At 46.5% G+C, this 15555-nt stretch overlaps 1 protein-coding gene across 2 annotated transcripts in view; it reads left to right on the top strand.

The window, feature by feature from the left end:
* Positions 1–15058, top strand: part of Fam186b (family with sequence similarity 186 member B) — a 23195-nt gene extending 8137 nt beyond the window's left edge. For both annotated transcript variants that reach the window (XM_023722630.1, XM_023722629.1), the window contains 5 exons: positions 389–2039; positions 2604–2793; positions 10615–10784; positions 11379–11558; positions 14755–15058. In XM_023722630.1, coding sequence (XP_023578398.1) covers positions 389–2039; positions 2604–2793; positions 10615–10784; positions 11379–11558; positions 14755–14869 — 2306 coding nt within the window. In that variant the 3' untranslated portion in view covers positions 14870–15058. The remainder of the gene's footprint in view (positions 1–388; positions 2040–2603; positions 2794–10614; positions 10785–11378; positions 11559–14754) is intronic.
* The last annotated feature ends 497 nt before the right edge of the window (positions 15059–15555 follow it).

The raw sequence follows: 15555 nt of genomic DNA, 5'->3' as shown, positions 1-15555 counted from the left end.
TTTTTTTTTTGGTTGGTTGTTTTCTGAGATAGGGTCTTGCTATGTAGTTCAGGCTGGCCTTGAACTCCATGGTGTGGCAATCCTCCTGCCTCAGCCTCCAAGTTCTGGGACTACAGGTGTGTGCTACCATATCTGGCCAGCAGTATATTGAACTGAATCAAGTTAGAGTGACTATTCTGGGCTTTCCAGGCACTGTGGAGCTGGCAGACCTAAAGGCAAGATTTATAAGCTCAGACTCACCACAGTTCTCTGGGACAGACAGCTTCAGTCCTTTATTTTTGCCCAATCCAAAAAGGATTAGGGGAGAATTTTGGTCAAGTAAGGTCTGGAGAATCTATATTTCTTGGGATTCATGGGATTTTTTTTTTTTCTTTTTTGCTTCTCCCAGTACCCAAACACATCTTCTGGCAGGGCTGGAGGGAGAAAAGCCCACAAAAATCTTCACCCTCCCCTCAGCCACTGAGCCCAGAACAGATGCTCCAGGACAAGCACGCCACCTGTACAAAGGTCTCTGAGGTGACATCCATGTTGCAGGAGCTCCTGGACTCCACCATGTTCAACAAGGGAGAGGTCAAGGCCATCAGGTACATGTCCACTGTGGTAGAGAACCTCAACAAGGCCTTGATCCTCCAGCAGAAGGAGAACAGGAACCTGGAAGCCAGATACAAGTGTTTGCAAACAGAGATGGCCATGGAGCTCAGCACCCAGAGGCTGCACTTCCAGAAGTCCATCCAAGATCTCGAGAGTGAGAGGGATGCTCTCCTAAGGCAGATAGCGATTCTTGGTGGGAAGTGCCATGACCTTGTCCTGACAAAGCATGCCCTAGAGTTTCAGCTGAAGAAGATTCAGATTGCTAGAGGTCCAGCTGGAGACCCAGCTGAGGTGTCTCTTGACTTCTCAGCTGCCCCTGAGGAAAAAACCCTTCCACAGACAGGAGCAGTCATGGAGGAGGCCCCACAGGAGCCCAGGGAGGAGGAGCAGCTGTCTTCACCACTTTCCTCAAGTCCCATAGCCACAGCCTGGGACAGTGGGGTGACTCCTCCAACATGTCAACCACTCTCCACCACAAGCATGCATTCAGGGATCACAGATGTGTTCAAGGACACTGAGATCCTTGAATCTGTGTTGTCACCCTCAGAAAATCACCAATTTCCTACAAGATGGGAAAGACTGGAGGCAGAAAGCTCAGCCCACAAAGACAAAAAACAAGGGGACTGTTTCTCAGAAAAGGAAAGAGCCCAAATGAAGCTGCATTTTAGGAAGCACCTGTCCCCAGAGAGCTCTGGGGAGGTGCCCTTGGAGAGCCCAGCAGGGCACTGGGAAGAGGAGCTCGTCTGGCAGAGGCGAAGGCAGCAGAGGCTGCAGGAGGAGGAGCTGTGGCTGCAGCAGCAGAGGAAGTGGGCACTGCTGGAGCAGGAGCACCAGGAGAAGCTGCGGCGATGGGAGATGGAGGCAGCCACCAGCCTGCAGCAGCAGACACTCGCCTGGCCAGAAGAGGGACGATGGAGCCTAAGGAGGGAGCCAGTTGGGCCAAGGGAAGACACTAAGAGACCGATCTTCACAACCACCGGTCGGTGGAGGAACTTGGAACAGGCAGAGCCTCCCCCAAGCCGGGCCCGATCCGCTTGCCAAGGCAGGAGGCCATACTTGCCCAGGTCCTCCCCTCCCCAGCAGCCTGGCCCAGGAAGCCAGAGGATAATGAGTTCAACCAAGTGTACCCAGATGCCACAGGCCAGCCGCATTCCCACCAAGCCCAAGAAATCTGCCTCCTTTCCTATCACTGGGACATCCATCCGAAGGGTGACCCGGTCCTCTCCGCAGAGACCTCTGGTCACCCCTAAGGACAAAGTGTACCACATGGACATGGAGGCCCAGAGGAAGAACTTGCAGCTCCTGAGTGGGGGGCCCAAGCCAGGGCTGCCACATTACCTGCACAGCAAGGCCTTGGAGCTTACCACCACTACCATGGAGCTCAACGCACGCAGGCTGCGGTACCTATGCCAGAAGTATGTTCTCTACAGACACTTTCAGAGCCTGCGGTAAGTGCCCTGGCAGTCTCCTGGCAGTCCCCTGGCACCACCCTCCCCGGTACCCTCTGCAATATGGGGGCAGAGCCAAAACCAGTGGAGAGGAGGAACACAGACAAGGGTGCTTGGGAGAACCACTCAGGGCTGGGCCAGTCCTCCTAAAGGAGAGGACAAGCAAAAGCCACCTGGCCTCCAGCCCTTGGGCAACCCTAGAAGGTGCCTAAGGAGGGAAGGTCCCTGGGAAGCGGGGCATTTACAGGCCTCTCTCCTTACAGTGGGCCTGTGTCCCTCTCCAAGCCTGTGTCCCTGTTTCTTCCTCGTTTTCTATTCCCTTGTCTATAAACCCACCTAATACATGACCACCTATTTGCTTTACTTTCCCTTCCTGCTTCCAGCCCAGTCTAGGGCTCCTCACCTGATATCACTTCCCACTTCCCTGTTCCCCATTTTCCCCAGCTCTCACCAGCTTCCATTTTTCTTCTTGCCCAACCCCCTCTGGGAATTACAGAGAACAGACTGGTCTCTAGAGGGAGGTGGTAGCTCCTCCTCCCCAAATTACTTCTCCTCTTTTTCCAGACAAGCAGTGATCAGCCACATGCAAGTTATGGGAAAAACGAGGGCCATCAGCACAGCCCAGAGACTCCAGGTTCTGGGAAATGTTGACCGCCAGCAGAGGCTTAGGTTGCAGGCCTGGGAAGACAAACAGAAGGATCTGGAGGAGAAGCACAGAGAGTGTCTGAGCAGCATGGTGACCATCTTCCCTAAGGTGCTTGGGGGGGTCACCCTAACCAGCAGGGAGGGCCAAGGAAATGAGCTTGTGGGGCTATGGGGGAGGGCTGGGGAGGCAGGTGGGAAGTGTGAGAGCAGGTTAAAACTGCTGGACCCAGGAGGAGCTGAAGGCAGGATGCGGCCTGAGTGTAAGGGAGTGCAGCCTCCCCATGTGCATATATGAGGGGAACCCTTCAAAATGAGCCAAGACACAAAAGTCTCTTCTGGGAGGAGGTAATTGGGTCCTGCAGTCGTGAGGTTGTTGGTCTGCTCTTCAGTTCTGGGTACTTGCTAGATGTAGGACACAGCTGTTGTCTTCATTCCCTTTTTAGAGATTCATTTTGTTTCCCTCTGGCGTTGCCCCTTTGCTTTCTAGGTGCTGGGTCTCTTCCTTGTTTTGTTTGGTTTTTTTGAAACAGGGTCTCACTATGTAGTTTAGGCTGGCTTTGAACTCATTATGTAACACAGGCTGGCCTTGAACTTATGGCAGTCCTTCTGCTTCAGTCTCCCAAGTGCTGGGGTTACAAGCGTGCGTCACCAGGCCCAACCTCTGGGTCTCCTCTCTCCCAGCATATATTCTTGTTTTAGTGGAGCACCCTCCTCTAGTCACTTTCCAACGAAGAGTACACAGAAAGGTAGGTCACCAGACCCTGGCTGTCTGAAAGTACCTTTGCTTAATTACTGCCCTTACTCATAATTGGTAGGTTGCCTGCCTACAGAGGTCCAGGTTAGAGTCCATCTTCCCACCCAAGTTTGCAAGCACTGTTACTGTCTTCTAGGTCCTGATATGGTTACGAGTCCAGAGTCATTCTAATCCCTGAGCCTTTGGGTTTTACTGAAAGCTGATAGAGTCTCTGTATCTTTACTATTCCATAGTCATAGTAATGTGCTCAATCTGGACCTGTTTTTGTTCACTTTCTTGGGCAGTAAATTAGCCATTTGAGTTTGGAAACATATATCATTTAGTTTTAGAACCTTTTCTCAAATTCTACATTAGATCAGCAGTTCTCCAAGTGTGGTCTGCTAACCCATGGAAATTCTGAGTCTAGACCTTTTTCAGGGGTTCTGTGAGGTAAAAAGTATTTATTTATAATAAATCTTGAGACAACTCAGGCCACCGGATCCTGAATTGACCCAGGGTGCAGGCCCAGTGTGGAACCCTTCAGCTAAACTCCCTGCAAAGAGGCTAGAGGCAAGACCCACCCAGCTGATTCAGGAGCAGAACATCTTGCCAGAGTGACACAAAGGGGTCAGCTCCAACGGCTGCAGCAGGAAGAAGTGGAGCACAGCAGCTAGACTCCAGCCAGATCCAAGCAACACCCACCTGGAGGAATCTGAACTTTGTTGATCCGGACCTGGTGCTAAGGTAATAATTCTATCTAAGCTCTACACCAAAGGTCAGAAGACAGTGGTATATAAAATGACAAAGAGAAGGAACAAAATGCAGTCTCAGTCCCTGAGTCCACCCAGTACAAATGCAGAAGACACTAGCACTGAGGAAACTGGAAATCACACACCTGAAATCTCTGAAATAATAATGTTGGAAGAAACAACTGCAGAAAAGTATAGAAGAAATCAGATCAGAAATAATTTTGGAACTAAAAAATGTAGTGATAACTATAATCAAAGAAGTATTAAGTGCTTCTAAAGAATACACTGATAAAAAAATAGAGCAGAATATAAAAATGATGGAACCGCTGAATAAGCAATATAGGAAAGAAATAGAATGTATAAAACAGGTTCAAAGTGATATACAGGAAATTAAAACCTCAATCACAAGCTGGCAAAAAACCATTTGAGAAATGCAAAGGAGAGTGTGCATCTGTTTGGTGCTTTTGGTTTGTGACACTTGAGTAAATTGAATGAAATGCTTGTATAATCCAAATTGTGTGTAGCTGCAGCTTATTTGCATTTCGGTATCATAATACAATATATTATGTCCCAATTATTACACTATTGTACATTTGAGTTATTTGAGTTGTGGAAATAAAGACCATCAAAAATGAAAAAAAAAAAACAAAAACCATTTGAGTGAAAGTGAAAATAGACTTTCTGACCTTAAAGACACCATTGTAGCTAGTGAAAAAGTAAGAAAAGATCTCTTAAAAACAACAAGGATACAGGAAAAAATAATTCAATACCTGAAAGACAATGCAAATATGAACAATGTGAGACTAATAGGCATCAATGAGAAGGAAGGAGTCAATATAAATGATATAAAAAGAATATGGGCAGAAGTAATAGCAGAAAACTTCCCAAATATGGGGCAGCAATCTGACATTTATGTAACTGAAGCATATAGAACTCCAAATAACATCAACCCAATTAAAACCACACCCAGACATATAATAATCAAGATCCCAGAAATTCAGCACAGGAAGAGTATACCAAAAGCCGCTAAAGAAAAGAAACAGATCACATTTAAAGGAAAACCCATCAGAGTAACGGCAGATTTCTCTTCACAAACCATCAAGTCAAGAAGAGCATGGAGCAAAGTACTTCTTGCAAGAAAACAAATTCCAACCCAGACTGATATACCCTGCAAAACTCTCTTTCAAGAATAATGGAGAAGTGAAATACTTCCATGACAAAGAACAACTAAAGAATTTCATGATGACAAAGCCAAGCCTACATAGACTACTAAATGATGTTCTAGAGAGGGAGCAAATTGATCACAGCCCCATGAATGAGAATGGAAAGAACCCACCAAATAGGGCAAACAAACACAGGAGAATAAGAGGTATATAATAGTAGTCTTTCAGTTATTCTTTTGTGTTCAGCAGCAAAATAATTCCATCAGCACACTCTACAAATGGACTTCTCTTCCACCCTATGGGTCATGATTCCATCTGGGTCTACAGGGTGGATTTCAGAGAAATAGCTGTAGCTCAGTCCCACAAGTGACACCTGGCCACCAGTAACTGTCATGGTCATTATGCATGTCCACAACACACTAGAACTTTGTGCAATATCCTATCCTCAAACTGTTAGAAGTGCTGGTCATTTACTTGCCATTATAGTATTTATCTTATGTTTTACTCTTAGCAGTTCTTTGCGGTCATGAAAACTTTTTCTTAGTTCAATTGTTTTGAAACATTTAATTTTTAATTAATTAGTATTTAATTTTCTGAAATATTCCTTAATCTTAATTTTTGTTCTGAGATTTATACTATATTTTTGACTTACAATTTATTTAAAATTGTATGGTATCTTCTCCTAGTATTAGAAACTTTGAAAAGTATAAAAAAATAATAAATCTTATTGTATGTACAGCATGGTATTACAAGATGGATATATATGGTAAAATGGTTACTACAATGAAAACAAACACAGCCATCATCTCACACAACTACTGTCCCACAATAGCAGTTATAATCTACCCATCTGGCAAAAATCCTGAATACAAGCTAGGTGTGATGCTGTGTACCTATAATCCCATCATTTGGGAGGCTGAGGCAGGATTGCCTTGTATTCAAAGCCAGCCTGGGGTACATTGTGAGCTCAAAGCTACTCTGAGTTACATAGTGAGACCTTGTTTCAAAAAACAACCACAAGGGCTGGGCAAATAGCTCAGTAGATTAAAGTCCCAGCCAACAGGCACAGGGGCTGGGGGTTTGATCCTGGGGCCTGCTATGCCACCTCCCACTCCCGGGAGTGCTGAGATGGCAATTGAGACTGGGCGTGGGTGGTGTGTGCCTGTAATCCCAGCTCTTGGGAGGCTGTAAGGAGGTGGATCACTACGAGTCTGATCTAGTAGTGAGATACTGAACACCTGTAGATACTTCCCTAAAAGTACAAACAACAACAACAACAACTACAACAAATCGCAACTACAATCCACTATTGTTAATTACAGTCCTCATGCTGTGCATTAGATCTATAGAGTTCTTTACCCTTCACTTATATGCTACTTTGTATCCTTGTACCTTCATTTCTTTATCTCTTGCCCTACACTAGCCCTTGATAACCATTGTTATTTGCTATCTCTATGTATTTGTCTTTTGTTTTTAGACTGTACATATAAATACTATACTATCGTGCACTATATTTTTGTCTGGCTCATTTCACTTAACATCATGTTCTCCAGGCCCAAGCATATTATGGCAAGTGGCAGGCTCTCCTCTCTATTTTTATGCAGGAGTTCCTGCTGCATGTATATCAGTGGAACTTGCCCCATCTTTGGTCTCAACCCCCAGAACCATACACAAAAAAAAGAATATTTCTCTCGTAAGGCTGAATAATCTATTTTGCTTACACACACCCCTAGGCTGTCTCGATATCTTGGCTCTTGCACATAGTGCTTCAGGGAACACAGGAACACCAAGATCTTTGTGGAGTTGATGATTTCATTTTCCTCAAGTTCACACCCAGAAGAGGAATGGCACCTGCTTCTGTCCCTTGTTGTTGCTAACACACCCCATGCCATGCCTGAACACTCTCTCATCTTCCTTTCTCTCGGACATCACTGACCCCTCAGGCACCATGGCCCATAGCGTAGGTACCCCTGGTCTACACCAACAGGATCAGTCTCATTCTCTCTCCCTTTGTGCTGGGGCCTATCCTCATCTTTCCATACCCTCGTTGAGAATTCATCCTCTCCCTCTCAAGCTGACAACTGACAGCAGGCTAAACTTCATTTTTTTCAAACCTGTATCTTTTTTCCTTGCATTATTTAATAAGGTAACCATCCAAACTGCATGCCTATGCATATTGCGTATTCATATACAAGTGCATCTTGAATGAATCCCAGAGTGCTATGTGGTTGGGTTTCGCCACTGTGCTCCCCACTTAGAGATGCTAGGCTCAGCAACCAAAAACAATTAGAAGGTAACTCCCTGGCCTGGGGAATCTCACTCAGTGGTAGTGTGCTTCCTAAGCATGCATGAGGCCCTAGAATTGGAAATTGAACCAAGGGCCTTTGCTCTGGGCTATCTCCCCAGCTCTTTTTTTTTTTTTTTTTTTTTTTTTTTTTTTTCTTTTTTGAGCCAAGTTTTCACTAAGCTGTCCATGCTGGACTCAGGAAGAGGGTCCCTGCTGGTCACTTGTTGCTTGCTGATTCTTTGCTACTTCACTGCTTTGCAGCCTTCTACTCACCATGAGCTGTTTCTCCTCTGTGATACCCCTCTGCTATATAGCCCTGCCTTGAAGCCAGTTGACTGGACTGGATCCTTCACAAACTGTGAGCCAAATAAACCTGTCCTCCTTTAACTTGGGTGTTGGATAGTTTGTCTTAGCAGTGAGAAAAGTAACTAAGACAGGGATCAAACCCAGGAATGCTGTACCACTGAGCTATATCCTAGTCTCTTTAATTTTGAAACAGTCCCACCAAATTGCTGGGATTACAGGGATGTGGCACCACACCCAGCTAGTGCAGAATTTTTTTTTTTTTTTTTTTTGAATCAAAACTCAGGGCCCAGAGATAATAGTTAAAAGTTTGGGATAATAGAACAAAAAACTTCTTCCTTTTGTTCTTTGTTCTTTTTTTATATCTCTTGTTTTATGATTTTTATTTATTTTTATTTTTATTTTTTTTTGTGGAACGGGGGATTGAACTCAGGCCCTTGCACTTGCCAGGGAAGCACTTATTCCACTGAGCCATCTCCCCAGCCCCATGTTTTATGAATTTTTATGTGCAGTCATGTACCACAAAATGGTATTTCTGTCAATAATGGACAAAACGTATGACAGTAGTCCCATAGGATTAGAATGGAGCTGAAAAAGTCCTACCCCTTAGTGACATTATGGTTATTATAATGTCTCAGCATGCACATTGCTCACATTTTTCCGAGAAGACTGGTGTAAACAAAATTACTGAGCTGCCAGTCCTATAAAGTACAGCACATAAAGGCATTTGCAGTGTAAGATACTTGATGATGGAACTGTATTACTAGTTTATACGTATATAGTTTATGCTATACTTTTTATCATTACTCCAGAGTATATGCCTCCTACTTAAAAAGCTGACTAAGGCAGGGTGCCACGCGAAGCTGATATCATCGTACATCCTGTTTCTACCATTTCTCGTGATTGCATCAAGGGCCTTGGCATTGGCTGCTCACCCCGTCTAGGCTGATGAGTATATTCACTCTGTGCTTGCATGATGACGCAGTTGTCTGGTGACGCACTTCTCAGGATACATCCTGTTGTTAAGCAACATGTAACTATCCACAGATTTAGCTTCTCTGATATTTAGTTTGCTCATCACTATTCTGCTTACTTTCTAGATTTTCTATGCCAAAGGAAAAAAAAAATAACCCAAAACATAAAAATTCATACCTATTGGGAACATTAATATTTTTGTCTCTATTATACCAGCATTCAATTGACATCCACACTCATTTTTACATGGCAGGAGTAGCCCTTTGCTCTTCAGGAGAGTTGGCCCATGCCTATTAGCTTCTTCATTTGCAGATTCTTCAGTACAAGTGTGCAGGAGAAGCACCCCTAAGCTCCAGATCAGAGGCTCAGGAAGGCTTGGAAAAGATGGCTGGCTCAGTTTCCTCTGCTTTTCCCTCAGTTCCCAGGGACAGAGAAGCAGCAGGGGAGGAGGTGCTCTATAAGGGATGGCTGGGAGTTTGGAGGGATTTGGAGAGACTTCAGTGACTCAGAGCTGCTGGAATGTGCTTGGGGTATACATAAGAAGTCTCCCCCTGAGTACTGTTTTGGTTTTGTTTTTGTTTTTGAGACAGTGTCTTACTATGTAGTTTAGCTTGGCTTTGAACTCACTGTATACACCAGGCTGGCCTGGAACTCACAGTGATCTTCCTGTCTCAGCCTCCCAAGTGCTGGGATTACAGGTGTGCGTCACCACACCTGACCTTGAGCTGAGTTCAAGTGTGTAGAGGCAGCCTGCTAAAGGATTGTGTGTAGTTAGTTTTCCGTCATTGCTGAGATAAAATACCTGACTCCAAATTAAGGAACAATAGGTTTATTGAGCTGACAGTTTATAGAGAGTTCAGTCCATACTCCGTTGGCTCCAAGGGCAGCATGGCAGAGGGGCAACAGTTTGTAACAGTAGTAGAAAAGAGCAAAAGAAGGTCCCTTTAAATGTATGCAAGCTGCCCATCTAGGGCGGGTGTAGCACGCATACACCAGCCCCAGCACTGGACAATGAACCAATCTCAAACTCTAGGTTCAGCCACCTCTGAAGAGCCCACCCCCTATGTCCACTTGAGGCTTTAGGGGGACATCCAGACACAAACCATAACAGAGTGAGTCCAAGTGCTGGCCTCAGGCTGTGGGAAGAGCATTAGCCTTGGAGGTTTCTCCCAACTCAGCACGTAGTACCTGCAACAGTCCTGACCATCTGCTGCTGCAGACTGGACTTGTTAAATTGGTTAGGGGTTGAGAAAGAAAGAGAATGTATAACAATTATTTTTTTTGGGGGGACAGGGTACTAGGGATTGAGTGAGGGCCTCGTGCATGCCAGGCAGTGCTATACTGCTGAGCTATGTGAGCTCCTTTCTGAGTATCTGAACTAGGTTTGGATGAAAACTTACACTGTGCCCTTCAGACACTGCCTTGCTCCTTGCCATGGCCCCTGCAAGTGTCTCACAGGTTCCAACTGACCTGGCTTCCTTTAGTTTCTTCCTTTTGCTTTGTCATTTGACCAGACTCTTAAAAAAAAAAAAAAAAAAAAAAAAAAAATGGAGAAAACAGGAACTAGCTTATCAAATAGGAATTGAAGGAGTTTCTAGGAAAGCTCTGAAACCTTGGGCCTCAGGGGTTCTAACTAGAGAAGTGCCTTGGACCTTGCCCTCTGGGCATCTCTGAGCCCAGCACTTCTTGTTCCCTGATGCCATTCTGCTGGTTCCTTTAGCTCCGCCTGAAGTGGGACATTCACCTGAACATCCCTGTGGTCGTCTCTTCAAAGCCAAGGAAATGCAAGTCACCTCCAACCTTATCCCGGCGGATCCACTCCAGCACCCCTACCTGCAAGAGATCTTTTCCACCCAGACATCAGGAATGTGTGCCCCTTTGGGCAGTCAGGTAGGTGCAGAGAAGCTGAGAGGACAGCCTGCTGGATGGGCGGGAGGCAGGAAGCACAGACAGACAAAGATCACTCCGTGGGTTGCCAGGTCCCTGCCCAGCCCTGATGTAGGGATCCAGGCTGGGGTTTGTGTCAGTGTGTGGGTTGCAGGGAGTTACCTGACTGCGTTTCAAACTATGCTGTTAAAACACTCAGAGGGACCACAGCTGAATAATAAATAATTCTACTCCGAGCATCAACCTGGCAGCTGCCATTGGTTTGTCCATACAAATACGCTTGATCCTTCCCACTGCATGAACTCCAGGCTCAGGGGCACTGTGAGCTCCTGGACAGCCATGCAGACCCATACCCACATACCCGCTCCAGCACGGGCTGGCTTAGGACTTCAGCCTAAGGAGATGTGCCTGGAAACACAGGTTACTCAGAGAGCCTCTTCCAGAAGTTTCTCAGCCAGAAGCGCTTCAGGGAAGTGGGCATATTGGGGAAGTGACAAATTCTTACTTGAGTGTCTTGGGTCTTATGACCCTGGAGAGCTTGTGGCTTCTCAGTCTAACTCTTGGTGTCTTGACATTCTCTGCACCCTCTGCCTCCAGCCAACAGGGGAACCAGACAGAGGCCATCTGGAAGACTGATGTGGCCTCCTCTAGTCACCCAATAGAGAAAAAGACCCCTGCCAACCTGTCCTGGTTGGGGGGATACCCAGATATGCCCAGGCTGGTAGCACTGGATGAGCATTCCTCCCACCATGGAAACTTGACATCCCTCACAGTCTGGTAAGGTGCAAGGCCAGGTGCCTAAGCTGGATTCAGGGAGACCTCCCCACCAAGGGCAGGCACACTGTCCCTCTCCATGAGCCCAGACAGTTTCCCCAGTCATTAGCAATGCATGACCTCAGTTACTGTATTCTCTCAGACAAGAGCTGCTAACCTACATTATCCATTCACTGGCCATCAGCTTGGGTCTTTGGCCAACATCACTTTAGTTCTCTCAAAGGACTTTCCATAGTGCTGCGATCACTACAGGGGTTTTGGCTTCACCCTTGTTCTCTGGGCTGCACATGGATCTCTGAAAAAGTCAACCTTACCCTTTGGAGAGCCAGGCAGAGGAATGGAGACACTGAGGGACACTGTGAATTGTGAGATATACCTGAAACTTGGACCTGGGCCTGTCTTTCTGGTTTTAATTTATAAACTGCCTTAATGAATTGTTTCTGTGATCATCAGTTGAAGAAAGGGCCACAGTACCCAGCAGATCAGCAGGAAGCTTTTCTGCTTCAAAAAGTTTCAGCTTTCCTTTGCCTTTATTGGCTTAAAGATGTCAGTATTGAAAACGAAGACTCTCTCAAGAAATATTTCCTCCCTTCCCTTCCCTTCCCTTCCCTTCCCTTCCCTTCCCTTCCCTTCCCTTCCCTTCCCTTCCCTTCCCTTCCCTTCCCTTCCCTTCCCTTCCCTTCCTCCCTCCCTTTTTGCTTAATTGAAGCCAACACCTTCACACTGAGCTGTATCTCCAGCCCAGTGATAATAAGGATTGAAATCAGGCTCTTTGCACTGAGCCACATCATTAGCCATTTTAAAATCTCACTAAGCTGCTTTTTTTTTTTTTTTTTGGTACCAGGAATGGAACTCAGGACTTTGCGCTTGCCAGGCAGGAATTTATGCCACTATCTCCCCAGCTAAGTTGCTTCAAATGAGCTCAAACTTGCAATCCTTCTGCCTCAACCTCTCAGGGTTCTGGGATTACAGGCATGTGCCAACACACCCAGGTTTGAGGAAACTTTCCAGGTCTCTCTCTGCTTATGACCCTGACTCAATTAAATATCTCTGGCAGAAACATATCTTATGGCTGCCATTCTCACCCAACAAAAAGCAAGAACTGTAAGATGCTAATGCTGCTCCATCCTTCCAGTGGAGAGGTAGGTGAGACAGGTTGTCAGAGCAGCACCAGAGAAGGCCAGGCCCTGGCTGTGGCTCCATCTGAAATGGGCCTGAACACCCTGCTGATGCAGGATGACAGCCCACCTAATGCCAATAGCCTTCCAGGAGGGAATGAGTCCCTCTCATTAGTTGATCTGGATATAGATAATAGGATTGAGGATAACTAGAGAAACACAACAGGAAAGCTTGAGAACCCAGTCGATGGAGGCCCCACCCAGCTGAGGTCCTCCTCTGTGGTGTCCCCCTCTGTAAGCTCCTCCTTGCATCTCTTTCCTGCAACCCTGCTCAGCCTCCATCAGAATCTGGGGTCACCTCTTTGCCCTTCCTCTCCCACAGAAATGTGGGCACCTATTTCCAGTATAAACATTCCACTTGTCTTCAGGCACTCATACCATTAGTATTTTCCTGAAAATGTAAGGGGGTAATGGAGAAAGGGGTTCACACTGAACAGAACCCAACACCAACCTTCTTACTTCCATTCTTTTACTGCCTGCTCTGTTTGGTGTAACATGCAAAATTCTAAGATTCCTGCATGTCTCAAGCAGAGCTATTCCACCCACACCCAGGCCTCGCTCAAATCTCAGCTGCAACTTGAAACACTTATCAAAATATTGTTCCCAGCAAAGACAGCTTCCTCTTTATACAGGAATTTAGTGAATATAATTTTCTTCACCCCCTTTCCACTTCTATGCAAGTTTACTCAGTTTATTACACTATCAGACATGGAGACAAGCAATTTCTCCCTCTCCCCCTCCCTCCACTCCTCCTTTGGTATTTATGAGACAGGTCTTGCTCCATAGTTCAGGCTGCCCTTGCATTCACTATGTAGCCCAGGCTGGCCTCAAACTCATGGTGATCCTCCTGCCTCAGCTTCCCAAGTGCTGGGATTACAGGCATGCGCCACCATACCTAGTTTCAGCCCTGCTGCTTCTGTCTCTCATATCTTTTAAAAAATTAATTAATTAATTAATTTATTGAACTCAGGCCCTTGCAGTTGCCAGGGAAGCACTTATTCCACTGAGCCATCTCCCCGGCCTGTCTCGCGCATCTGTACCCCACAATGCATCACTCCCTGTGTGTGAGGTGTTCCTTGATGCTTCTCTAGGTACCTTTGATCATAGTGTGAGGGTCTTCCAATCTAACAGAAGTTCTTGCTGCTGCCCACGCTGTTGCTGCCCCAGAGCTGGTGGCCACACAGCCAGCTTCCTCTGAGTATTCTGTCCAATGTGACACACATTGCTTTCCTTCCCAAAAGTGCATCCTTTGCCATCTGCTCTTCTCTGGTCATGCTGAGTGTACCAGCTCCTCTGGCCATGCTGTCTGATTCAGAGCATTTATAGTCTTAATAATGGGGACCAATCCCATGCTGATGGCATCATCCTGGCCTGCCTGGCACTGGTTGCCTGAATTACCTCCAGCCCTGTAGGAGTGTCCTCTCAGCATGTGGCGAAGGGCTACTCATCTTCCCTCTGTGGTTTAGGACATGAGCCCCTCAAAACTCGGCAGCCCCCTTTCTCCAAGGTCTTTTACCGTTGTAAGTACTGCCCTGGGCTTTCTGGCAGGTAGGAGAGCTGTGTGTCCTCTCACATCAACACTCTGCAGCTGGTGGTGAATCTTGGCTTCTACTCCAACTTCCCAGCATTCACCCTGCTCAGGTCCGTTCCTCAGAGCTAATATACAGGTCCCCATGAGCCCACTGAGATGCCGAGGAAGACAGACACACACACTCATCGCCCATGCAGGAGACAGACAGGAGAGGGCACCACTTGCCTGGGAAAGAGATTAGCTGGTGGGGGAAAAATGAACAGGTAGCTAGGAAGGAGCAAAGGAGGAGGAGGGAAGAGGAAGTGTCCTGTGAAGTAAGAGGCAGACTCGGGAGAGAAGCAGAGCTCCTGAAATTTGACAGAAATGTGTCAAGAGGTTCCACATCCAGACCAAGTCCCTGAACTGACCCTCAGGAAGTGTCCGGGTGGGCTGGGTAGGTGCTTCCATCCCACAATTGCTCCCCTACCTGTAACTATATTAACTCTTTCAGTGCCTCTGAGACCCAGAGGAAGGAATGCCAGGAACACAGAGAGGAGCCAGCTGAGCTTGTCTGCAAAACGTTGAGCCAGTCACTACCTGGAACCCTGCAAGACCAGAAGGAGTGAAATAGTTCTAGTCCCCATTCCATCCCTTAGCTAGTGATTCTCAAACTTCAGGGGGACTAAAAATCACACAGGGACTTGTTCCAAATGCAGGTTCCTAGCTAGTGCTTTTAAAGAAAAGCACTAAATCTTCCTAGAACTTTGAGAAATGCTTTTTCTTGAGTCCCCAAACTGAACACTACTTTCAATAAAACAGAGATTATGTTAAAACCTATTTGCTGGAACCCAGGCTTCCTCAATTCATTTTTGAAACCAAGTCCATAGCCACCTTGATGTAGAGCTGGGCACCTATCAGAGGATCCTCCAAGTGTTGCCTCTGTCTTTGGCAAGCTTGCGTGTGTACACACCACACTCTCTGTAGCTGGAGATGAACTTGGCCTCCGCCTTAACTGCCTGCCCTTCCCTCGCTCAGGCCCAGTCAGGGGAGCCAGTGAGTAGCAATGGCATCATCAGTACCTTGGTACACAGTCAGTGTAATTCTTCATTTAATCAAAGACATGGACAAGCAACTAACTGCTTACCAGTGATTATCATGACAACTCAGAAGATAAGAACAAAAAGAGCTGGAGGGCCAGTGAGTTAGCTCAGTGGTCTAAAGCACCTGCTTAGGCAACCTTAGGCAGGCACAGGGGACCATGGTTTGGTCCCTGGTACCACATGCCTTGTCAGCCCTGCGCTCAGGGTGGGCT

This window comes from Octodon degus, unplaced genomic scaffold (genome assembly GCF_000260255.1).
Source record: "Octodon degus isolate 3935 unplaced genomic scaffold, OctDeg1.0 scaffold00093, whole genome shotgun sequence".
NCBI lineage: Eukaryota > Metazoa > Chordata > Mammalia > Rodentia > Octodontidae > Octodon > Octodon degus.
The sequence above is the reverse complement of the archived record's forward strand: the minus strand, read 5'-3'. Positions and strand labels throughout refer to the sequence as shown.